General features: G+C 38.1%; 1 protein-coding gene across 1 annotated transcript in view; it reads right to left on the bottom strand.

Moving 5' to 3' along the window:
- Positions 1–27722, bottom strand: part of CFAP47 (cilia and flagella associated protein 47) — a 328185-nt gene that overhangs the window by 290986 nt on the left and 9477 nt on the right. The window contains exons 4-13 of the mRNA XM_037067787.1: positions 24009–24147; positions 21375–21603; positions 20544–20704; positions 18807–18934; positions 13975–14210; positions 10257–10446; positions 9068–9281; positions 5625–5777; positions 4788–4971; positions 4591–4687 (exon numbers count right to left, since the gene is read on the bottom strand). Coding sequence (XP_036923682.1) covers positions 4591–4687; positions 4788–4971; positions 5625–5777; positions 9068–9281; positions 10257–10446; positions 13975–14210; positions 18807–18934; positions 20544–20704; positions 21375–21603; positions 24009–24147 — 1731 coding nt within the window. The remainder of the gene's footprint in view (positions 1–4590; positions 4688–4787; positions 4972–5624; positions 5778–9067; positions 9282–10256; positions 10447–13974; positions 14211–18806; positions 18935–20543; positions 20705–21374; positions 21604–24008; positions 24148–27722) is intronic.

The raw sequence follows: 27722 nt of genomic DNA, 5'->3' as shown, positions 1-27722 counted from the left end.
ATAGTCCATCCCTTTATATTACTAAGTAGTAGTCCATGTTAGGTGAATGTTTGTCTATTCACCTGTTGATTGACACTTGAATCGTTCCCAGGTCTTGGCTATTACAATCAAAGCTGCTAAAACATTTGAGCACAAATACTTATTCAAACATATATTTTTATTTCTTTTTTTTTCCATTTGTTTTATTTTCATTGTTCTTCAAGTATAGTTTTCTGTCTTTTACTCCCATTGCAGCCCGCCCACCCATACTTTTATTTCTTTTTGGATAAAAATCTGAGAATGGAAAGGACAGATCACATGATACACATATGTTTAAATGTATAAGAAACTGACAAACTGTTTTAAAGTGGCTGTTTAATTTCATATTCCCACTAGCCACATGTAACAGTCCCAGTTCCCTCACATCTCCAGCAACAACTGACATGGTGCTTTCTTTTAACTTAAGCCATTCTAATAGATTTATCTCACTGTGGTTTTATTTTGCGTTTCCCTAACAACCAACAATGTGTATCTTCCCATGTGCCTATTTGTCAACTATACATCTTCACTAGCAAACTGTCTGCTCAAATCCTTCACCTGTTTTTAATATGGTTGTATTCTTAAAATTGAGTCTCAAAAGTTTTAAGTACAATCTGGTTGCCAATTCCTTCACCAGATATATAATTTGAAAACACTTTGTCTCAGTCTGTGGCTTGTTTTTACCCTCTTATCTTTTGAAGAGCAGAATTAAAGTTGATCAATTCCCATTTATCCATTTTTTTCTTTTTCTGGATCATGTTTTTGTATATCTAAAATATTTTTGCCTTCTCCATGGTCAGATATTTTTCCTATTCTTCCTTCCACAAGGAAGCACATGACTTATGATCTACTTTGATTTAGTTTTGGTATATGATATAAGATATAGAAACAAAGTCTATTTTGTATATTTTTGGTGTGTGGCACATATTTTCATATGTGCCAGCACTACTTATTGAAAAGACTATCTTTTCACCATATACCTCATTGCTTTTCTATCTTTGTCAAACTTCAGTTGTCCAATATGTATAGGTCTATTTCTGAACATTGATCTATGTGTCTATATCTATGCTTACCATAGCTTTATAATTTATCTTGAAACCAACTTGTTTTCCTATTTCACAGTTGTTTTAACTATTATAATTCTTTTGCATTTCCATGTGAATTTTTAAAGGCTTTTATTTATTTATTTGTAGAGAGGGAAAGGGAGAGGAAATGAAAGGGAGAGAAACCGCAATGTGTGATTGCCTCTTGCACGCCCCCTACTGGGGACCTGGCCTACAACATAGGCATGTGCTCCTACTGGGAATCAAACCTGTCACCCTTTGGTTCTCAGGCTGGCACTCAATCCACTGAGCCACACCAGACAGGGCAGTGAATTTTAAAATGAGCCTGCCAATTTCTACAAAAGATACCAATGAAATTTTGACTGGAATTGTGTTGAATATATACATCACATGGATCATTTTTTGCATATTTTCTATATCTCTATATAACTTTTTGAATATATGGGAGATAATTATAAAAACTATTTGAATACCCTTGTCTTTCAATTCTAACGTACGTATCAGTATTGAGTAGGTTTAACTGATGAATTTTTCTGGTTATTAGAGGTCGTTTTGCCTGATTCTTTTCATCCCTAGTAGTCTTCAATGTCAGATACAATGTTAGTTTGAATGTCAGATATAGCACATTATACCACATTAGGTGCTGGATATTTTTGTGCTCCTATAAATTTTATTATAAATTAAAAACAGAAAATCTGTAGAGAAAAATCAATGAAACTAAATGCCTGTTCTTTGAAATGAACAATAAAATGGATAAATCTCTACCAAGACTGAAAAAGGAAAGAAAGAAGACATAAATTCTAATATTAAAAAGACTATATCAATCACTATAGATGCTGCTGACCCAGACATTAAAAGGACAATATGGGAATGCTACGAATAATTCTGTGCATGTAAACATGGCATCTTAGATGAAAAGGGTCAATTCTGGGCCAAAAAAATTCCAAACTACCAAAAGTCTCCTAAAATGGTATAGATTATCTGAATAATCTTACAACTATTAAAGAAATTGAATTTGTAATGAAATATCATCTGAAGATGAAATCTCCTTAGTCAGAATTCTACTCAATCTCTTTTAGAACATAGTAGTGGAGTGACCACTTCCTAACTTTCTCAATTCAGTTTTTAGGAAGCCAACATTAACATCAAAACAAAGACATAAAAAGAAAATCAAACAAAGCAAAAATTCGCTGATATATTTCATGAAAACAGACGCAAAATTCTATATTATGATTTAACAATACTACAAGGTAGAGAAAAAAGAAGTTGGCAAAAAACCTCAGCAATACTGTAGAGAAAAGTACTGACTGTGAAAACAGAATGTTAGGCTAAAGAAACCTAATTTCAAGTCCCCTCCCTCATACTAAATATTTGAGCAATCTGATCAAGGTGTTTCACCTCTAAAATGGAAATAAAAGTATTTACTTCATAAGTTATTTGTGTCATTTAAAGGATTAAATGAGTCATGTCTGTAACTTGTTCAACACAATGACTTGCTTATGTATCAATAACCGGCAGCTTAAAACCAAAATGACTGGACATATGCTGAGGAAGCAAACACTTCACATAACTTCCAATGGAAGCCAGACTCCTAATCATAATTGTCACTAATTGACTCAGTGAATCCCCAAATCCTCTCCTGTGTCTCTTGACAACAATTTCACTTTTTAAAAATATAAATACAGAGGAAAATTTTCCTTAACTACCATGTCCTTTGATAGTACCACCCCCTGTTCTGTGCACAGGCTTACAAAGCACCCTCAAGGTAGAAAAATGAGAGGGACCACTGAAGAGAAACAGAATGAGTGACCCCAAAATGTGCCATTTTAGCATGTGGATTACTTTCAGCTGACAGGAATTAAAACCTAGCAGACTCAAGGAAAACTTTTGCCTCTTTCTTCTGACTTCCTAAAAGAACTCACACAGGGGTCTGATTCAGAGAAAGAGCTAGCATCAGAGATAACTTTCATCTGAATGACCTATCTGTGTAGCCGGGCAAACATCTGCTCTTCTTGTCCCGTGAATCACTCTCCTCCCCTTTGAAGCTCCAGGCTCCTATCCCATCCCTTACCTCAGGACAGCATATGAGCCTCAACTGCCTGACATTTCCCTGGGTCTCATATTTTCAGAATATGAAAGAATTCAAAAGGGTAGAAGAAGGTTTGTTTCCTCCTCTACACCTCCCTGCCAATTTCATAAACCGCCTCCTCCATACGTGCTTCCTCCAACTGACCTTGTAAACTCAGGGGCCCTGTCCTCAGAGGACCATTATTAAAATGCTCAGGACAGCAGGCAAAGAAGGGAGAGAAGTTGGTGGAGGAGTTGTAGAAGAGGCGATGGACACTGTCTTCTAACTTTGCTCCTTTTGCATTCATATAGATCTATTCATTTGACTAGTTGGTCACCTATTTGGAAGATACAAAGCATTTCCCACCCAATAGTACAGGTAAATTCCTGGGATTATAATGCCCAGTACCTACCTACATGCATGGCACGAAATAGGAGCATAGTAAATGATACTTAATCACTTCTCACTGTTTTGCCTTGGACCTTGCACCTCTTTTGATGTCTCTGTTAATCTGGATAATGTCAGATTCGGTATTTGCTGTTTTGTGTGCTGGGTTTTCCCCAGAGAGGGAATCAGCACACCCACATCAATTAATCATCCTCTGCCCACGTCTCAGGGCCACCCTAAGCCTGCGTAGCATGAAATGAGACCTCCCTTTCAGACAAGTATAGTCATAAGCAAGCAGTATTTCTTTCACCGTAATTATCCTGTAACAGGCTTGGTAAACATGACCTAGGAAGCGACACACTAACATCCCTGCAAGGTTAAGGAGGAATTGTCACTAGTTTCCTAACTCAGACTAACGGTGCAGCCAAAATATATTGTTGGTGAGACTGTAACTTGGTATAGTCATTTTGGAAAACTTTTTGGCAGTTTCTTTAAAGTCAGACACAAATGTACCATGCAACTGAGCAATTCCACTGCTAGGAATCTAACCAAAAGAAATGAAAACATATGTCCATTCAAAGAATTATAGGTGAATATTAAAGGTAGCATTATTTACAGTAGCCTCAAACTGGAAACACCTCAGTGTCCATCAACCGGTACGTGGATAAGCAAAATGCAGTATTCTGATAAAACAGGCACTATTTAGCCATGAAAAAGAACAAAAAAATTATACCTATAAGGATGAACCCCTAAAACATGAGCTATGCAAAAGAAACAATGTAATAGGGAATATGTATTGTATGATTCCTTTTATATAAAATGTTCAGAATGGGAAAATCGAAAGCAAACTGATTAATAGTTGTCTGGGTCCACAGGTAGGAACAGGGAGAGTGAATTCTAAAAATGAGTTGTGAGATGATTGCATAATCTTGTAAATTTACTAAAATTCATTGACTTACATACTTTAAATTGGTAAATTTTACGGAATATCAATTATACTTGAATAAATCTGTTAAGAAAGAAAGATATTAGTAGGTATTCATAAATTCTTACCAACAATTACTTGGTGAATTTGCCTTGGTGTCAAAATTAAGCTGCAGTCACGTATTTCATGAGGTGTGGATGGTTTTGATTTAAGTCCTTTGAGAACCTGTGGATAATCAAATGACTCCAAAATTAACTGTTCAATATTAGCAAATGGTAATTTTAGAGTTCTCATGAAATAATAAAATGTAAATTATTGCACATGCCTTTCTTTCTAGAGCATTTGTTTCTCTGGATTCCATATTTCTGGTACATAGCAGTTGGTGAGGTTCAGGTTCATAATCTGTTGGAGATGGGTCCTCTTGTATTTCCGAATCTGAGAGTGGGGGTGTCTTTAGACCTGACTTTGGGTCCAATCTTATATCTTTATCATCAAATGAATCATCTTTCCTGTTGATATCATCATCATCATAATAATAATAATAATAATAATAAATTGAGGCCATGTACTTTGAAAAATACATCTGTAAACCCAAATATTCCCCACATTGCATGTGCTGTTGCCGCTCTACTCAGATCTACCTAAAGCAGAATGATGCGCTAATCTGCAAAAAAATTGCCCTCTGCCAAGGAGACTCCACTCTCAAATACCTCCCCAAAGAATTTAGGCTCACCCCACCACATCCAGGAACAGCTCACAGCCAATGACTGCTACAGACCAGAAAAGGCAAGTCCCTTTGGCTCAAAGCAGGACTATGTATTATAATTTATGCTTAAGAAACCCTAGGCATAAGTTGCCTCCCTTGTTCTATCCTGCCTCTCTCCTTCTGTACAGGTTTCTCCTAAAAGAACACTCTCCAAAAATCGCATGTGCTGGCAGCCCTGTCTTAGGATCTGATGCTGGGGGAACCCACCTAAGACATTCCCAAATCGAAGGCAAGAAAAGATAAGTCATTGCAGTTCAAGTAATTTAAGGTTTGACTATTTTCATGTATGAAAAAGTCATTGAAATCATTAAAAAGAAACCAAACAGTGAAGGGAAAAAATCTGGTTCTATAGGCACCATGATCTCTGTTTCTTATTGCTTGAGGAAGTGAACTTACCTTTCTCCTTGTTTCTGCAGGCGCTTATTTCTTAAGTGATCAATGTATTTTTTATAATAGCCCTCATTTGCTTTCTTTTTTAAGATTTCAGAATTAGTATATGCATATTCAGGATCCACATAGCTCAGTCTTGGTCTCAGTGTGGAAATTGTCCTACAATATGAGTAAACCATGTTAATATTTACATATATGCACTTATCTGATCAGTATTTATTGAGTGCCAACTGTGCCAGGGCTTGGGCATAGCATGGTGCCCAGGACAGATTCTAGTCCTGTCCTTCATATTCTATTATATATCAAGACATTACTACACAGAAAACTAGAATAATATCTACTTTCCTTCTTAACTAAATCAGAGAGAATGCCTAATGTCAGGGAAACGTAATGGTCCCTACCCTGAACCCACTCTTAGGGAATTAGTCGTGTAAACAATTTGTGTCTAAATCTTATTAGTGTTATATTTCATATTTACTAACTGGGTTCATGATCTTTTTTCTTACCCATCATATATTTTCCATTCAAAAAAGTACAGTTATTCATGCCTGACCTTGATCCACCTTGATCCTCAGCAAATTTTATTAATCACAAAGTCTCACCCTCAATATTTAATTCACTAGGTATGTACTTATTACAGCAGTCTCCCTTTATCCACAGTTTCACGTTTCACAGTTTCGGGTAACCACAGTCTGAAAATATGAAATGAAAAAATTCTAGACATAAACAATTCATAAGTCTTAAATTTGGGGACATTCTGAATAATGCAATGAAACCTCACACCTTCCCACTCCATGGCGCCCTGGAAGTGAACCATCCATGTGTCCAGTGTATCCATGCTGCATATACTTCCCACCTGTCACAGTATAAATTTCTCGGTTATCAGATTGGTTAAGAGAGAAAGGGAGATGGGGCGGGGGTGTTGTGGAGAGGAAAGAGGGAAGGAACATTCATATAACTTATTACAGCATATTGTTATAATTGTTCTATTTTATTATTAGTTATAACTGTTAATCTCTTACTGTGTTTTTATAAATTAAACTTTACCATCGGTATGTACGTATGTATAGGAAAAAGTATAGCATATATAGAGTTTGGTACTACCTGCAGTCTCAGGCTCCACTAGGGGGATCTTAGAACCTATGTCCCATGGACATGGGGGAACTACTATAGTTACACAGTCAAATGAAATTTAATCGAACATTCTCCCTGTTTTCAACAATGCCTCAGTGGTTACAGGAAGACAGCTTTAAATCAAAGTCTGTAAGAGAATAAGGTATTAAGAGAGAAACAAATGCTTTGTTATTCCAAGATGGTTGCTTTTTTTGTTTTGACACGCAAGAGTGTGAAGTTTATTGTGCCATCTTCCCTGCAAGCCTCAAAAAAGAATCTTTTATACTTAAGTTTTAGTTGATATTTAAATTTCCCCTTGGGCTCTGTTAACCTTAGCCATCTTTTAGGACCAAGAAATAATTCCTTTTTGTGAAGTTTCCATGTTTGTAACAAGAAGAAAAAGAGGGACTTAAAAAAGAGAACAATAGTCCCCCCCCTTATCCACAGGAGATTCACTTTTATAATAAATGTCTGAAGTGACAAAAGCTGGCTATTAACAAACCTAAGTGCTTATCAGCTCCTTAAAAACTGAACTTCAACAAGTACCTCTGTAGCTTGGAGCAGGTAATTTTTTTTAATGTGCAAAGTACAGGGGACAAAAATTACTATGTAAATAAAACATTTTAACTCATTTATTTATTAAAAAATACTTACCGAGTGCCTACTATATACCTGACACTGTTCTAAGCACAGAAGATACTGCAGTAAACAAAAACTGAACAAAAATTGCTACTGTATTTTCTTCTGAAAATTTGGAAAGGTAAAAATGCATTAAAAATAAAATTGCAATAATCATTACCAACAATTTAATATACTGCAAAATGCCACTGCTTAAATTACTAATTGCTAGCCAGAAAAAAATGACTAAATTTTGTATTTCTAAGAGTATGGAAAAGAAGGAATTGATGCCCTGGCTGGTGTAGCTCAGTGGATTAAACACGGGCCTGTGAAGTAAAGGGTTGCTGGTTTGATTCCCAGTCAGGGCACATGCCTGGGTTGCAGGCCAGGTTCCCAGTAGGGGACACATGAGAGGCAACCACACACTGATGTTTCTCTCCCACTCTTTCTCCTTTCCTTCCCCTCTCTGTAAAAGTAAATAAATAAAAATATTTTTTTAAAAAGAGAATGAATTGAAAAAAATAATTATGGTCATGGAATAAATAGAAAATACTTAGGCATCTTCAAAGAAATTGTGGTATTTTTAGATAATCTACTTAATATTGATTTAGACAGAATAAAATGTTGACATTAAATTCACACACTATATCTCTATATAGGTATACTTAAGCATAGGAAAGAACTATAAAGGACACATTAAAACACTGTTTGCAGCTGCCTCTGCGGGGTGGGATGGACTACGATGAGTCAGATGTAGGCAGGTTTTCCTTTTTTTATTCTATATATTTATTTTAAATGGAATCTGAGTGATTTTTATGCATCTGTGTTTTATGGTACTTGCCAAATAAAAAAGAGAGACAGAAAGCCTGTTCTACTTGCAACTGTAAAATAATATGATAAAATAGATGATATAAAAACCCAGAATTTTCCAATTGTGAATAATAAAGCAATTATGGCCCCAAAATCAAATGGAATTGCTATAAAAGTAAGTGAGTTTAATGCCTCACCAAAGGTCAAGAGACGACTAGAGAAGGCCCAGGGAGGAACACTGTCCACCAATAGCACATAAACAGACAGAAAAGAAACCCATTTCAGTCTCAAACATCTAAAAACCATTCCTAATCTAGTGGCCCAGGTAAAGATGTCAGGATGCCTGGGTTTCTTCTCCCTAAGTGTTGATAAAGAAGGGACTGATTTGAGATTTGAATAAATGTAAATTGAGGTTTAACATCACATATAATCCTAATTAGAGAAATTTTAGTTCAATTTGGGAAAGATTATTGAAAACCTGACTTTGACGGGATGGAACAAAGATGATGATGAGGACGACGACTGCTTTTACATAATTTTAAATGTTTCTTTTTAATATTAGATAAATTCGAGCTCTCAGACAAACTTAATGAATGTAACTGTTGTGAGGACTTGATATATTTCCTAAAATGCTTATTTCTATTACTATTCTATAATTCTCAACAATCTGGTATAGCTTTCACTCGCTAGTAAGGACAGAGCAGAGATGATGAAAGGTTAGATAAAGCACATCACATACAGTAGCATTCAACAACCATATCTAATGTAAAAAAAGAGAAACAATAAATGTTATTACTATTATATTATCACCATTATTAGTTTGTGACGTCAGTATAAAGTAAGACCTGTTTATATTATGTTGATCACTGACTCTTTCAAAATTTCAGGTCTTTAATATAGCATGTTACCTGAACTGTTTGTCCCGCTCTCCGGGCCTGACACTTGCAGCTTGCTTGTTGGGAAAGGGTGTCTGCACCACCTTCACGGGCTCTGTACTCAAGCGATGACTTTGAATGGATGTCTTGGCCAATGGAAGCATTGCAAGAGGTGCACATTCCTTGCTTTTTGCCAAATCTTTGACCATAGTCTGTTCTGTAGAATTACTGGTTGAAGGGGGTATGCCTTTTATAGAATTAGATATTAAGTTTAAATTTTTTTTATTTCAGTCTTCCAAATTACATCCATGAGTTAATTAATATACTACACCATTGGTTCTAAATTAAAGCTCAATCCCTAAATAAGCAAACACATTCAGAAAATATAAATCATTCATTTAATAAATGGACCTACAGAAAACAATATAGCAAAATAATAAATGCATAAAAAATAAACATAGTAACTTGAAGGATTAGGTTGGCCTACATGAAACAAATTTGTATAGATTAAAGAGAGCTGAGTATCAGCAATTATCATATGGTTCAATTTATAAAAGATAACTGAGGATAAGAAGAAACAACAGCCCTGACCAGTGTGGCTCAGTTGGTTGGGCATCATCCCACACAGGGAAAGATCACAGGTTCGATTCCTGGTCAGGGCACATGCCTGAGTTGCAGGTTCAGTCCCTGGTCAGGGAATGTGAGGGAGACAACCAATTAATGCTTCTCTCTCACATCGACATTTCTTTCCCTCTCTTTCTCCCTCCATTCCTCTCTAAAAATAAATAAATAAAGTCTTTTAAAAAAAGAAACAATAGCAACAAAAATATCCATGAAATGGTCAAAACCAGTTTATATTATACAATCAAACAAAAAAGTAGAGTAATATAGGAAAACCACTGAAATATTCAGTAGATGTTATAGACCACTAAACCAGTATATTCAAAGTATGATATTCAAAATAGCAATATCAGCATCTACTGGGAACATGTTAGAAATGCCAATCTTTGGGCTCTAATAATGACCTACTTAATAATCAATGCTGGAATGTAACCAGCGATATCTATTTTAACAGACCTTTCAGGTAATTTTAAGGCATTCAAAAGGTAAGAACCACCAGATTAGACCACATTTGAGATATAGATAGGTGAGTAATTAGCATATTAAAATAATCCTATATTAACATTTAAAAAAAGGTAAGGAAGGGCTCATAATAGCTTACCAGGATTAATTTTCATGGAAACATTCTTGGTGGAAGCTTTGCAGGTACTCTTGAATATTAAATATATCTGATGAAAAGGCTTTAGTGAGAAAGAACTACAATTTTTATCTGCCACTGGGCCAATAAACTCTATGAACTGCTTCACTTTAAAGACTCCATACTGATGTGGTATGAATGAACATGTCACTTTCTAAAAAGAAAAAAGAGAGAGAGAGAGAAAGAAAAGTAACCAGCTGCTATAGGCTCAATGTTTGTGAAACCCCAAAACTCGTATGTTTAAACCCTAATGCCCAATGTGATAGAATTGGAAGATGAGGCCTTTGGGATCTGATAGGTCAGGATTACAGAGCTTTCTTGAGTGAAATTAGCGCTCTTACAAAAGAGGCCCCACTGGGCTCGCTAGTCCCTCCCACCATGTGAGGATATGTGGTCTACAACCAGGCAGAGAGCCCTTACCTGACCACACTGGCACCCTGATCTGGGACTTTCAGCCTCCAGAACTGAGAGAAATACCTGTATTGTTTATAAACTACACAGTATAAGATATTTTGTTACAACACCCCAAATGGCTTAAGAAAACAATACTGTACCGTTAGAAAAAACAAAAACCAATTCCAAAACAATGTTTATAAAATTTTAAGGAGACCTAGTTCATCATGATGAGATTAAAGTGCTTTAGGAATATCATATACAGTACTGAAAAACCTTTATGATACATATTACTGGAAAATTATTTAAGAAAATTAAGTACAATGGTACTTAAGCACTTCCAGAATAGCAGATTACAGATCTTCAGATCTTTTCCTCTACAAACAGAAAAAGATCATTAAAATAAATGTCAAAATCAATTTTTCAAAAATCAGTATTTGAAAATTACCTAAAACTTTGCAAAAATTCAAGGAGCATATATTGAAGAAAAATAGTAAATGATTTTGCAGTATTCTTACGTATTGCAATCCTTCTATTCCCAGTTTTGTGCTCTTCTTGAAAAACAGTAGCCTCACAACCATGGTAGCTGTGAAAACTGTTAGCCTAGCAGCCACTGAGGGACAATAACTGGCTCGGGCCTCTCCAAAAAGCCATCCCCAGAGAACTGTCCCCATTTGTCCTATCTGGAAGCTAGCTGACAAGTCTATTATGAGGGCATGCCTTTAATTAACCTGACTCAGAGCTCATTCTGTGCGAACAACTTTCTCCCCAAAGTTTTGTCCTCCAACTGCAAAAAAATCAGTGGTAATTGTCGAACATCACAGCATTACCATTTAAGGCTAATAAGAGGCTAAACAGACAAAGGAAGGAAGGAAGGAAGGAAAGAAGGGAGGGAGGGAAGGAGAAAAAGGAAAGGGGAGAAAAGCATAAAATGAATTATTCACAGGATATTTGAAAAGCTTTGACATATTTTTGGGAATCTCAACTGCAACACATATGTGCAGAACCATGTACCTGCCCCAGAAATTTCGAGAAGGCTCTAATTTCTCACCTCTAGTTGACTTTGAAACCCAGTACAAGGAGGAACTGAAGGCCAGCAGGAGGGAGGAACTAAGCGACAAAACAGTGTAAACATTCCCCACCCAACACACTTAGAGGCTCTTGGCAAAGGCTACGTCATTTATTGATACAAAAACTGTACGAGAATCTCTGCTCAATCATAAGCTAACCTCTAAACCAACTCAGCATAAGACACCCAGAGAAATAGGAAAGTATGGCTAACAGGAAAGATGTAATAAATAGAAACTGTGCCTGAGGAAACCCAAACCTTGGACTTAGTGACAAAGATGGTGAGTCGCCTATTATAAATACATTCAAAGGACTATATGAAAATATGCCTAAAAAATTCAAAAAGGACACCAAAGGAAAGACAGTAAACATAAAAATAAATAAGCAGGACTGTATCAAACTAAAAAGTTTCTACACAGCAAAAGAAACCATCAACAACAACAAAGAAGGCAACTTACTGAATGGGAGAAAGTAATGACAAATCATATATCTGGTAAGGGGCTAATATGCAAAATAAATAAACAATGCACACAGCTCAATAGTAAAGAAAGACTACAATTTTAAAGATAGGCAGAATATCTAAATAGACATTTTTCCAAAGAAGACACTCGGATGGTCAACAGATGCATGAAATGGTGCTCATCGATCATCATCAAGGAAATACAAATCAAAAACACAGTGTGGTATCACCTCACACCTATTACAATGGCTATCGTCAAAAACACTGGTAATAACAAGTGTTGGCAAGGATGTACAGAAAAAGGAACCCCTGTGCACTGTTGGTGGGAATGTAAATTGGTGCATTCACTATGAAAAACAGTTGGGATGTTTCTCAAAAAAATTAAAATATAACTACCATATGATATAGCGATTCCAATTCTGGGTATTTATCTGAAGAAAATAAACATACTAATTTGAGAAGATATATGCACCTGCACGTTTACTGCACCATTATTTGTAACTGCCAACACATGAAAACAATGTAAGTGTCCACCAGCATGAATAAAAAAACAAGGAATATTATTCAGCCGTTAAAAGGAAATCTTGCCATTTGTGACAACATGCATGGACTTTAATGGCATTATTCTAAGTGAAATAAGTCAGAGAATGATAGATAGATTATGATTTCACTTATACGTGGAATCTTTAAACAAAATGAGTTCATAGATACAGAGACCAGGTTACTGGTGGTTGCCAGAGACAAGGGGTGGATGGTGGAGGGTGAAGGATGGTGGGCAGAATGGGTGAAAAAGTTCCAAAGGTACAAATTTGCAGTTATAAAAAATATAAGTCATGGGGATGTAATGTGCAATATGGTGCCTATAGTTAGTAATACTGCATGGCATATTGGAAAGTTGCTAAAAATGTACATTTTGAAAGCTATCATCACAAGAAAAGAAATTTTTCCTTCCATAACAGCCTTTGAAGAACTGGGGGAGGAAGGGGGGGCAGGGGACATGTAAAAGGCTCAGAAACTTACCTCTTCAGCAAGTATTCAGTCCATTTTCCCCATATCACCTCCCTTCACAGGAGGGCAAGGCCTGTGCCCCCCAAAGGCAAAACTGCCACAAACCCTCACTCCTGCCTTGGGTTAGCTGGCACTGGGGCCGGCATCTGGGCTCCAGTCTCTACTCATGACACTGGACCTTCACTTCTGCCACACGTGTGTACCCCAGCTTGGCCAACCTTCAATCTGGCAGTGGGACGCCAAGAACCGTGCACCCCCCTAGCACTGCCTCTGGGGTTGGGATGGGTGCCTGACTCCACCTCCTTTTCACCTTTTGCTGCTGTCGGCAGCTGCTGGCCCCGGGGGCATCCCATGGCTCAGACCAAGGCTGCCGGACCTATTCCTGCACCCACTTATGCAGGGAGTGCCAAGACTCCGTGCTGGATATTTAAGCTTAGGGGCCGACCTCTTAGGCACTAGATAAATAAATACTCTCAGGGGAAAAAAAAACTGTTTTAAAAGCTGTAACTATTTTTTGCACTTCTTTACATTTTTTTATAGTGTCAAATGCTTTTCTGGGCACATGAAAAGCACTTAACAAATAATTATGGATACTGTGTGAGAGCAATACAAAAGTATTCATAACTAGGCCACAGAAGAGCTAGGATTTAGAAACACTGGTGCAACAAATGTAGTTTTTAATCCCCTGCAAGGCATTTTAGCAAACCTTAAAAAATATTTACAGTGTGTGAAAGCATAGAAAAATTATCTTACCTGCACACATGTTTCACCAAGCTTGCCCCTTTGAGGGTCAATTCTAAAATTCGCAATTTTTTTAAAGTGGTATAACACAGGAAGAAATTTGCTGCGATTTTCCATAATAAATGTAACCTCTGACCGTTCACCCATGGAACAAGGTGGAAAATTAAGACTGCTTCCTAAATCAAACTGTAGTACAACAGGAACTCCTGAGCCTGTTAGCGCTAATTCCAATTTCTCAAATTGATCACCTGTTTGAAAAAAAAAGTAGCTTTTTAACATAAAAAGTGTTTTGGGGGTCCCAGATGTATTTCCTTGGTCCAAACCACGTCATCTGAAAGACTTGATGAGCTCTGGGTAGCTCCTTCGATCTTTCATTCAACAAAAACAGTGCATGCTTTCTCACGGCCCAGTACTCTTCTACGCCTTGAGGGTAACCGCAGTGAGTAAAATAGACAACATTCCTGCTCTCATGGACTTTACCTTCTAGTGAGGTGACATTGGCAATAAAATAAATAAGTAAATGTATGGCATTTCAGAGACAATAAGTTCTATGGGGAAAGGTAATGTAGGGTGAAGGGGAGCAGAATTTGTCACCCCTAAATAAGCCTCTTTGGCATAAGGGTCATTATTTTAGAAACAGCAGATTCAGGAAAAGCTCTGAAACTTGCAAGTTGACCTTTTGAGAAGGACATTTACATTTAGAAAGGAAATATCCCTTTGTCTCCCTCTCTGAATCTGGAAGGAACTCTCATCAATGGAGATGGCAGAGGCTTAAATGTCCATAACCTCACCCTCCTTTACTGGGCTCTGCCACAGAAGCTCTCACAGTGGCTCCCCACCCCCAACATCTTCTTTAGTCTTCAGCTAGAGATAGTATTTAAGGTGGTGGCTTGGGCATTTCCAACAGTTACTCAGTTTGCCTGGGTATCTCCCATGTATGCTGGAAATACACGTTATTAAACTTCTGTTTGTTTTTCCCCTGTGATCTGTCTTTGATTATAAGGGGTCTCAACCAAGAACTTAGAAGAATAGAAGGAAAATTATTTTTCCTCCCCTATAATGGTAAGACAGAGCACATCATCTTGGGGCTACTCTTTATATGGAGAAGTCCAAAACGGTATCTCTGATGGGGAGAGATTTGAGCAAAATTTTAAAGGAACTCCTGAAGAAAATCTAGTAAAAGTGTATTCCAAATAGAACAGCAAGGACAAGGACTGTAAAGTAGGCATTTGCTTGGCACGTTCCAAAAATTCGAAGGAATGAAATATGTCTTAATAACACTAGTAGAAGGATGGTGAGAAATGGTCAGATTTAAGATATATTTTTGAGGGTAAAGTTAATAAAATTTGCTGATGGACTGCATGTAGAATAGGAAATACAACACACAATCAGCCCTGGCTAGTGTGGCTCAGTAGATTGAGCGCCAGCCTGCAAACCAAAGGGATGCCGGCCCGATTCCCAGTCAGGGCACATGCCTGGGTTGTGGGCCAGGTCCCCAGTAGGGGACATGAGAGAGGCAACCACACATGGATGTTTCTCTCCCTCTCTTTCTTCCTCCCTTCCCTTCTAACAATAAATAAATAAAATCTTTTTAAAAATGCATGGTGCTTTCAAAAAAACACACATAATCAATGATGATGTTAAGGTTTCTGGCCTGAGCAACTAAAGTGAAGGAACTGCCGCTTCTTGACACAGGAAAGAATGCAGAAGGGACAGCTTCTGGGGAAGCCGTGAGTTCTTGTTTGGGACATGTTAATTCTGAGATACCTAGTAAGCATCCAGAAGAAAATGTCTACTAGGTCACTTAATATATTTACAAGTTTAGAGTTAAGATGAAGGAGGAAATAGTGAAGGTTTGAGGTGAAAATGGAAGGTATGTGATATCAATCTCATATTGTGAGGAGGTGAATAAACGCAGGAATGCAGCAGAGATGGCAAACAGCTTAAACCAACCTCTTGGGGTGAGTGGTTCTAGATTAAAAAGTGAAACCTCACAGGATGAGTTTGTATCACAATTAGCTTCCCAGGTGCAGGCAGAGTAGGCTGAGATTAGAGATTTTCCACTCAGTCATTCAGGAGATGGGTCAAGATATTTAAGTGTACATGGAAAAAGGTGACTAAAATAATGAAGAGCAGGAATATAAACTGGGTAATAAGAGAAACATAAACTTTTGGAGATACTAGAAAGAAGACAGGACCTATAAATTGTACATTCTAATTGGGAGAAAGAACAATTTTGCAGAGAGAGCAATGTAACTACAATCCCCCCCCCCAAAAAAAAGAAGATATTTCTGCACTGATGCTCTTACTAGCCAATCCTAGATTCTAAATTATCTTTATGGCTTTACCATAAAGGTAGCATCTCCATGTCTAGCCACTCAAAACTAGATTAAGTTGCCCTGGCTGGTATAGCTCAGTGGACTGAGCGCTACACTGTGAACCAAAGTGTCGCCAGTTTGATTCCCACTTAGGGCACATGCCTGGGTTGCAGGCCAGGTCCCCAATAGGGGGCACTTGAGAGGCAACCACACATTGATGTTTCTCTCTCTCTCTTCTCTTCTCTCTAGAAATAAATAAAATCTTTAAAAGAAAAACTAGATTAACTTGCAATCCTTGAACAAATATTCTATAAGACAGAGCTCAGAGCTCAATATCACAAACCATGAGATAAATAGCAATAGCAATCAATTCCTGCCCTATGAACACAGTTCAACCCTGCTCAATAACCTACAATGTGGACCCTGGCTGGAGTAGCTCAGTGGATTGAGCACAGGCCTGTGAACCAGAGGATCGAGGTTCGATTCCCCGTCAGGTCACATGCCTGGGTTGCAGGCCGGTTCCCAGCAGGGGATGCAACAGAGGCAACCATACGTTGATATTTCCCTTCCTCTCTCCTTCCCATCCCCTCTAAAGATAAATAAATAAAATCTTTAAAAAATCTACAATGTGGGGCAAAAATAAGTTTACAGGTGTGTGAATACAAAACACAATAATTAATAAATAATAGTACAAGAATAAAGTCTGTTTTGTGTATTCACAACTACAAACCTACTTTTGCCCCACCCTGTATGTCACTGCACTGACATGCAAGTCTTTTAGATTTTTGACTTGCCATGACTCATCTTTCTGGATTTGATTCCTCACCTGCCTATATCTTTATTTTCCTTTTGATCTGTCTTGTTAAGCTGACCTCCAAGTCTTGTTCCATTTTTGCTCACTGCAGCCCATCCAGTATTACCCAAGAATGTAAAAAAAATGGAATGCATCTCGACATGTAGTCTGCAAAGCATATGCACTTATCAATATCCTATAACAGGATATTGCACCCTATTTACCAGAACACTAGATGTTGTTCTTTGTTACTGTATATAGATTCTGAGAGCTAAGGATGTGGTAGAGATGGAATGGGTCATTTTTTTTCCCATATCAATCTCTAAGAGACAATCTAGGATTGTAACAGGCTGAGAAACCCCCAAACCCCCCACTAAAATGGCTGGGGAAAAGGGAAGCAGAGCAAGGCCACTGAGAGTTACTCTGCATATCTGAAGACCTTGGCCAGTGTTTTAGTAATGCTGACACCTGTGCCTAACACACTCAGAGCCAGGGAGATGGGCGTTACTCTAACCTGTGATACAGCCAGGAGGTGGTCCCCAGACTACAGTGCCTGCTAGAGAGTAGGAAGGTGTTCATGGAGCAATGCCTGCCCATACTAACGATGGCAGTTGAGAAAGGCAGAAGAGGCCAGAGTAAGGGCAGCTGTAACCCTCCGTGGGAGGAGTTGGAAATGGAGTTATGCAGGAGGAGCAGGGTGAGGATTTAAACTCAAGCATGGGACAGCCATGAGGTGTTTGCCAGGCAGTCTGAAAGGATGCAGGGCTCTCACCGGCCCATCATGAAGAGGGGGCCACACGGTTTGGGATTAAGAGCAGGAGCCTAGCCCAGCACAGAGGACTGGGAAAAGCCAGAATCTTAAAATGGGAATTTGCCTAGCCAAGCTACAGATTTATATTTCTTTTCTTGAGAGACAGTACCTCTGACTAGCCTGGTTTGGCAAGGGGAGGCAAGACTCTGTGTTTGTGGGTGTTTAGTTTTAAGAGACCCTAGGACTTAAAAACGGAATTCTGCTATTATTCTGAACCTGTATAACTTTTGAATAAATAGTTCCTTTCCTTTTCATAAGGCTCTACCATTGGGAGTCACAGTTTCTTTGGCAGCGGGCAATAGAACCCAGTGGTTCTGCTACAGGATTACATAGGAAAAGAGGCCAGGTTGGTTTTTTTGTTTGTTTGTTTTTTCACTCCTTAAGCTATGATCAGCAATTTTCCACCTTTTTGATCTCATGGCACACATAAGCTAATTACTAAAATTCTGCAGCACACCAAAAAATATATCTTTTGCCAATCTGGCAAAAAATGATAGGTATAAGTTTTATTCATGCACACTGGCCAGCTATTGTGTTGGCTGTTGTCATTTTTTTTACTTGACAATCTAAAGGAAAAGAGGTCAGTGCCCCTGACTAGATAGTCAGGTATAGCATGTTTTAAGAATTCTTCTGGGACACCGGTTGAAAATCGCTACTCTAGATCATATTTACCTAATGTCATTTTAAAATAATAAAGTCTCCTAAATTATAATTGGAAGATTACTATGTAAATCATTCTGAGGTTGATTTTTTTCTTTACATACCACAAAAGACAGTTTAAGTTCTCTTGATTACGCTTGCATTTTCATTCCATTCAATAATTGTGTCTTTTTATCATATTGCCTCTACGAATATTGGTGTCCACACTTTTAAACAATTTAAACTGCTATACATTAGATGATTATTCTTATTTCACACTTACTTTTGATGGTTTTACTGTTATCATCTCTCAAAAACCCATCCTTACTTCCTACAGTGTCAAATCTCAAAAAGACAACATAGTCTTGCCTGTGAGCAGGATCGTCATCCATTCTGTGATCGCCGGTTATCCTGTAAAAAATCACAGTCGGTAATATTTACAGCAAAGAGAATACACTGTTACCTCTCACAAGGGGATATCAACTGAACCCTTAAATCTATGCACACAGATGAAAGTTCAGGAATAAAATACGACCGTGATCAATTTTCCAATACTACAGCATAGACATCGAGACTTGCCAAAAGAAGGCCATGAAATGTAAATATCCAAAGAATAAGTTCATGCCAACGTTTGCAAGGCAAGGGTTGTTTAAAAACACTAAGTCATCAAGGTACAACACCAATGCCACTTTTTATGTAAAGTCCTTTTTTTGTGTATGCAGAGTTCATGGCTGGCTAAGCACTCTGGTCAATTCTCTTAAATAGTCCTTCTTACCCCTGGGTGTAATTGCAAACCTCTGTTACATAATTGACCCTCCCGCAGACTAAGCACATATTGCTAGCCACACTGTTGTTAGAAGAGAACAGGTAATTTGGAGGACAGGCAAGGAAAGATGGAAGGAAGAGAAGCAGGACCAAAGACGGAGATGGGTTCCCTCACAGGTCAGCACACTGGCAGTCTTCACTTGCCTTACTAGATTTCTAGCAGTAGATACCTCAAATACATACACAAAAGGCTGATGTGAAATATTACATAAGAATGCAAACATAATGGTGAGAACACATGCAACTACGACTTCAAATCATACTCATATCTATGAGTTTATGCTAGACTCTCAAAGTGACCATGCTGCCATTAAAAAAAAGGAGTTCTTAGAATTTCAAAGATTGTGTATTGAACAGAATTCTACAGATTCACCAAAGAAATTTCCTGTAGGAAGTTATAATGAATAAGGTAAGTACAGACTGTACAAATACAATAATTACTTGGTATATTCCTCTCCTTAACCCAACTCAGTTTTCAGCAAACAATTGATATCACCAAGGGACCCTACAGCCATAGAAAGAAGAACATTAACCCTGCAGAATTCTTACCAATAAGGGTTAACACACTTAACAACTAGATGAGTTATCACCACACACTACGACCTCTCTAGTGCGGCTGAAATTGCTACTACATATAAAAACAGTATTTCCAAATACCTTTTCAAACTAAATAACCAAACCAAGGACTCAGAATTGTGAAAAATACCCACTGGCGAAAGTCTTCATAGTCTGTATAAATTTCCGCAACCAACTGTGGTTGATCCCAGCAACTGCTATATGGCTTAAAATTCATGGTACTCAGCCAGCAAGTGCTTTTTCCCTGGTAGAGGCACTGTATCTTCTGCGGAGGCACCTAGAACATCCTGCTGACACCGGCTACTTCTGCCGGGACAACAAGGTCTTGGATGCACAGATTGGTTTGGTGCCACAACCCAAAACAACCCCAAACTTCCACTTCCACCATCCCATGCCCCCAAGGTATGGAGAAATTGTTAATTTAACATGAAGTATTTAGAACCATATTTTTAAATATTGGCAATATTATTAAGCATGTTAGAAATACTCAGAACTGTAATAAGAAAAAAAGAATTTGTCCCTTCTGACAGGTTTTAATATTAAAGTCAACCTAATGAATGCACGGCTAATATATTTTGCATTAATAAGTAACATCTCAATGGAATTAATTTTTGCTTACTTTGGACTGAAACAAAATGTAATTTTAATCTTTTGATAAGGTAGTAAAGTCCCTTCATTAGGAAAACAGGAGATAAAAGTGGTAACATCTATGTTCTTTACTTGTCTGAAGTAGGCAAGATTATGTATAGCAACATCTGTTCTTTGTTGAGTATTTATACCCTGCAATATAAAATCAGAAATAAAAGAGTATTAGGGCAAAAACACAAAGTAAATTGTTTTTAAGAGGTCATAAGCTAATTATAGAAATTCCTGCAACCAGAAGATAGAGAACACATGTGTCTTTAAAGTACCATACATACATTTGAACAAGGATCATCATAAAGTTTAAAAAACTTTTAAGAAACTGCTGAGGTCAGAAATCCCCACAGTTAGTGGCTGATTTATAAGAAATATTTGTCTGATTTACTTCAGATATATTACTATCAATGTTAGTTTAATTTGCTGAACTTTTTCAGGTTACTCTTGAAGACACATGAAATGGAATCTTAACCATTTGCATGTTAAAACATGTTTAAAATAATGAAACAAAGCTTGGTGGGAAGATGGATTGGGGAATTAGTTTTACCATCTTCTCAAACTAAGCCTTCTTGATCAGCAAACCTTTCCTGGCTCTAAAAGATGAAAAGAAAAGAAGAGAAGAGAAGGGGAAGGGAAGGGAGGGGCGCGGGAAAGCGGAGGGGTGTAGGAGAGGGGAGGGGAAAGAGGGAGGGGGAGGGGAAAGGGGAGGGAGGGAAGAAAAAAAGATAAGACCAGCTTTCTGTTATTAATAAGTTCAAAACAAGCTGCTTCAAAACATAATACTTGATCTTCTGTTGCACTATTTACTTACCAATTCTTCTCCAACAGAATCATTTTGTATTACAGCCACCCAATTTACAGATTCTGGGCTATTATTGTATAGAAGCGCATGTTCAATCTTCGATGTTCCAAAGTAAATACAGCCAAAGCGTATGCATTCCACCTTTGTATTATCATTTATGTTTAATAGTTCAATAATCTGCTCAACCACATGAACTTTGATATTCAAGAGTGTGAATGGATGACCTTGCAATCTCACTCTACAAGATAATGAATATAAATAGATATATATATATACATTCACTTAGAATTCTACATACTTCATTTTTGTCCTAAATATTTATATAAACAGAACTTTTACAAAAATCACATTATAATTAAAATTCAAAGGCCTAAGAGCAGTTTCTTTCACATTCATGCCAGAGACCGTCAGGTCCTCTGTCTGAATCTGCACAGCTGACATATGTGCAACCAGCTCTGGCTGGTGTGGCTCAGTGGATTGAGCACTGGCCTGCAAACCTAAAAGTTCCTGGTTCGAATCCCAGTCAGGGGACATGCCTGAGTTGAGGGCCAGGTACCATTTGGGGGTGAGTAAGAGGCAGCTGATCCATGAGTCTTTCGCACATTCCTCTTTCTCCTTCCCTTCCCCTTTCTCTAAAACTAACTAAATAAAATCTTTTAAAAAAATGTCATGTGCAAACAAATTCATTATCTCCAAGAGACAACAAAATTGGGAAACAATAGCGTGAATTGATCCCAAAGAGAACTTACTGGTATGTCCATAGCACCAATTATTTTGTAAATACCAGAATTACCTCTAGTTCTAGAATTCTGAGATATTTTAAAATTCATCCTACTCCCCCAAGTCAAACAGCCAACAAGGTACAAATTGGGAGTATGGTGCCATCCCCTTCCTAATGAGCCAACTCCCTACAAAGGAAAGTATCTCAGCAAAATCCTACTCTTTGCTGAAATGAATATACCCCATAAAACTTCACTTCCCAGACTAATTTGAATGCCCTGTTGAAACTGGCCCCCACCCCACGTTTATCCTTCTCTGGCCTAAATGAAGTCCTTTTGAGTCTCACCCCATCAGATACAGCAGACAACTGACCACTCCGATCTACGTCTGCCACGGTGAACATGCTTCACACGATCTCTTGGCATATCCCTCCTTCCTCAGCTTCCCGGACACCATACTTTCCTGGTTTTCCTCTAACTTATTCAGACTCTATATTCTCATTCTTCCAGGACTTAAATATGTGGTAAACTCCATGACTAATTGTCTTTCTCACCTACTCTCTCATACTCTACCCTCCTCAAAGTTATTTTCAATACCTCATGCTTCATTGACAATTTATTCACTGACAAACTTCAACCCCATGTACCAAGACCAAAACTTTTTCTGGGACTCAAGATACGTAAATCTAATAGGCCCCCAGTATTCTGTGAAGCAAATCAATTCCAACCTTTCAAACCTGAACTCGGATCTTCTCCCACAGACCTGCCCCTTCTCTCACCTTTTCTTTCTACAACCAGTCACTAAATCGAGTCAAATCTACCTCCATAACATACCTCTAACCTGTAGAATTCTCTCCACACTCCCAATTTGTACCTTAGCTGATGCATTTATCATTTTTCTTCTACTTCATTATTATAGATTCTAGTCAGGCAACCTATTCCATATCTGTACTTCCTGATTTGTTTTGCACAATGCTTTTAGCATGACCTTTCTAAAATGCAAACTAAATAAGACACTCCCATCTTAAAACCTTCTTGAGATTCCACAGCCTTCACAATAAAACCTAAGCTCCTATCTGGGCTCACAGCTCTTTCTCAAATAGTTTTTTTTTTGGCTGTGACCTTCAGTAAAAAATATTTTTTACATTGTAATGATGGAAGCACAGGCACGAACCTCAAGTTTTATAAATCAACTTTTGCCCTTACTAGGTGAGATGCATTTTGACATTTTCCATTTCATTGTTTTAAAACTGGTAGCGCCCCATTACAGTGATCGCATATCCCACTAATGAACTGAGACACGCAGCATTAAATAACACTGTTCCTACGCGGTCCCTTACTGGACCCTGCACCTGGTTTTCCTGGTCTGATTTCACATCACTCCTTACCTCCATTTCTTTGCCTCTACATATCTTTTGATCTCCCTGTGTGTAACACTGTCCCCTTCCCTCTAGGAATTCAGGTCTTCTACTTACTCTGCCTGAATCACTCCTCTAACCCACTCCTCTCACCACTGCCCACCTCCTGTACACACACACATATACACGCACGCGCACACACACAGCCCAAACCACACCACTGTCCGTGTCTGGCTAATTCCTACTGACCCAGAAGTGTTTGGTTCAACTATCTCCTTCTTAGTGGAGCCCTTATTTGATCTACTCCCTCCACCCACAAAATCCAAACTAGGAGCTCCTGTTATGTATACCCATATGCCATCCTCTGGTTCTTCCCATTTTTTTTACTCTCTCAGGCTTAACAAGTATTAGAGACTCAGTGAATTAATACTGACCAAAACAAACCCCCACAAAAAACAAGTAGCGAACCCACATTCAAAGATGATAAATATATCTGAAGAGTGAAACAGGAAAACAGGTAAGTATTAAGTACTCTATTAGAATTAAGAACCATAGTACACACTCACTTTGCCACTTCATTTACAACTCTGGGCTGGTCTGCACAGAAATCCACTTTAACAGTCTTTGAGGACTTGGGCTCCACGACACCATGAATTGGAGAAATGACAATTGGTAATGGGCCCCAGTATTCCACGGAAAACGTACCTCAGGGGAACAAGAGCAGATGTTTTTATCTGGAGCCTTAAAATATTACATTCATACTCTTAGTAGGGGACAGACAAGTATTGCATTATATGATCTATTGAGGACCAAGAATTACCATTTTGATTGTAAATGCAAGTTCCAGGGTCACCAAAGATATGTGAGCCTAGTGTTACAACCCAGCCCTCATGAACAGCTAAAATATATTGTCTGCTTACTCTTTTCAGATACTTTTGCTAAAAGTTTTCCCTGTGGTATTCTATTTAATCCTCATAATGATTCCATGACATCAGATGAATCATTACTTCTCTTTATAAATAAGGAAATAGAAGATTAGAAAAACTGAGTGACTTGTCCAAAGACACACAACTTTTGTGGTAGACCCCAATTCTTCACTTCTCTGTATCCTTACCATCACCCTACCATGGACAAAGTATGTCTTCCTACCCCCTGACTTTGAACTTGATCATATGATTTGCTTTGGCCAATACCATGTGGCTAGCTAGCAGTGACAACATGCCAGCTTGAACCCCAGATGATCTCTCTCACTTCTACCATAAAAATGCTTCTCTTGAAGAGCTGCTGTCCTTTTGGCCTGGGCCCCAGAATGAGCAAATATGGAGCACAGCCACCCAGCGGACTCACAGCCCTGCAGTGCATAACAGAACAGCCACCCACCTGAGCTCAGCTTAGACCAGTCAAGTTCTAGCCCACAAGCATACAGATGAAAATTTTTTAAATAATTGCCCTTTTAAGATACAGAGTCATGGGGTGGTTTTGTTAGATAGCAATAGCGGACTACTAATGCTAGCAACCAAGTAATTGAGCTGGGATGTTCACCCGGCAGTTTCTGACCATAGGACTCACACTTATAGCCACTTCTCCATGGATGGATTAACGCAGTTCACACAGGGAAAAGGCAGAAGGAATGGGTTTCTAGAATCAAATAGCATATGAGAAGGAGCCTACAAAAACTGTTTCTTATGAAAGCAGAAATGGTTCATAATTTATGGTTCTTTGGTGCCTGTATTAGAGCACACAGTCCTTGAGATCAGACACTGTATTTTCCATCTCTGTGGTCCTGGTACCCCACTCAGTTCCTGGCACAAAGCTATGCTCAAAATATACCCGACAAATGGAAACAGCCAGTCATAAGTCTCTTAAATATCATTATACAACATTAACACAAGTGAGCACACTGCCAACAGAAACAACTATGTGAATGCCCAATTCACGCATTTTAAATCACCTTTTACAACATTTTCCAAAATTATGTGCTTTACTTAGGCAAATTAAATATTTGCATAATAAAAGTACTGAAAATATGAAAAGACAAAAAAACTTAAATACAGAAATGACCTGATGGAAAAGGCAAATTCACAGTAACAAGATTTGTTAGTCCAATCACTTCAGGAAAGTGCTAATGGCATAATATTTAAGGTTTATTTTCTGTCATAAAATAGAACACATACTTATACTATTCTATCCATGCCAAATAAATAAGTATTATTGACTCAGTTCTCCAGAAAAGCAGAACTGCATGAGTTCAGTTAAGGCTGAGTCAGTATAATTGTTCCTGTATTGTAACCACTTGGACAAAATTTGTCAGGAGTTTAAGTAATGTTTCAGACGTTTATGCGGCAACAAATCAAAAGAATATTGTTCAGTCTTCTAAATATATGAAAACTGTGGGTATATAAACATTACCGTGTTGTATATAACTTTAATGCCATTAGTAATCATGACATATTTGACTGCTGTATTTTCTAATTGCTAACAGGAACAAGGGCATCATCCTAAGAGAAGAGTAGCCTTGCAGGAAGGATGTTGTAGATGAAATTCTGCCATCAATTTTCATTTCTTTTCAAATACAACACTGGCTAATGTGTGTATAGTAAACTACAAGGAGATAAGCGGAGACTTCAGAGAAATGATTCAGGCTAGTGTAACTACTAAGCAAGAGAAGATGATGGCCTGTTGTGGAGAAGCGGCAATGGGACAGAGAGAAGACGAATTATTGACATGATCAGAAAGTCAATAGACAGGTTTGAATAATTGACTAAGGGGGCAGAAAGCGAAAAAAATGGAGGCCTCAAGGATTTTGCCAAGTTCCTCACTTTCCCAAATACATGGTGGTGACATTTAATGAAAAAGAGAAGAGGACAAGTTTTGGGGAGAAGCTGAAGAGGCTGGTTTTAGGCATGTTAAGTTTGAGAAACCTGAAGGAAGTACAAAGTATTGTGTAGACTTCAATGAAGTAACACAAATGGAAGTGACCACCTAGGGAACGCACGTTGACTGAAGAAACACGAGGGACCATGGCAAATCCTAAGAAACACCCCCATTTAATGTGCCAAAAAATAGACAGTAGTCCCCAAAAGAAAACTGAAGAGGAGTCAGTAGAAAAGGAGTAACTTTAACATCAAGAGTGAATATTTATTGAAGACTTAAGACATGTCAGAGGGTGTGCTAAGCATTTTATTAATCATCACCACAACTGTAGAAGGCAGACACTATGTGTTTCTCTACAGAAAGTGTAAATCCCTTGCCTAGGGCTGCCCAGCCAGTGAATGTTGCAATTAAGATTTGGGCCCTGGAAGACCTGATGCCTGGACATGAGCTATTTATTATTAACCATGATTTTATATAGGAGAGTGAGAGGTCACAGAAGCCAAAGTGACCAACTGTGTCAAAAGTTGTTAGTTAAGCCCTGACTGGTATGGCTCAGTGGATTGAGTGCCGGCTTTTCAATATGCATGAAAAGTATATTGAGATTCCATGCCATCAATTTCCAAGAAAAGAAAAATATGCACTGTGAATAAATAGTGCATGCTTCTGGGTAGTTTGGGAGGATCCTGAGGACCACACACAGTTGGGTCCAATTTAGCAAATCTCCTGGTTGACAGAGGATGCCCGGCTTTTCTAGACAGTGAAGTGGGGAGGTGATGCTGACAATCAGGAAAAGGGGGAGAGTGCACATTAAGAGCAAGATATATTTTGAGCCAAATGACCCAAATAAACCTAAAGGATGATGAGTTCCACAGTAGCTATTCAAACGGAGAAATGGTGTGTAAAGGTCACACTAAGGACTTTAAAGGCTGTTCTACATCATAACACTGTAGTAGCAAAACGTCTACTGAGCTGTTGAAGAATACTGAGGGTAAGAGATTTATAAATGACTGCCATTCAAGGCAAGCTGAAATAACAATGTTTTTTTCAATCTTCAAAGATAACTGAGAAACAATAAAATCGTGAGAGAACATGGAGTCCACCTGCTCATAAAGTACTAATAGCAGACACATTTTATAGATTGAACTGTGTCTTTTCAAAATGAAAAGATAAGTGCTTCTTTGCACAGTCAGGAGTGAACTTAGGAAACATTCTTTGAAAGGGTCAGAAAACAAAAGTTCCAACAACATTTGGCTAAATCCATGGAGGGGTACTTCATAAAGGACTATAAAAATGAAACATCATGCAGTTTACACAGAGAAACTTTGGAGTCTACAAACCAAAGATGATAACCAAAGTGACGCCACCAAAAAGAGGACGCAAAGCTGTACAAATCCTGAACCTATGGA

Source organism: Sturnira hondurensis, unplaced genomic scaffold, assembly GCF_014824575.4.
Source record: "Sturnira hondurensis isolate 20B ecotype Veracruz unplaced genomic scaffold, ASM1482457v3 Scaffold0017416, whole genome shotgun sequence".
Taxonomy (NCBI): Eukaryota; Metazoa; Chordata; class Mammalia; order Chiroptera; family Phyllostomidae; genus Sturnira; species Sturnira hondurensis.
Note: the sequence above shows the minus strand (reverse complement) of the source record. Positions and strands in the feature narration are given on the sequence as shown.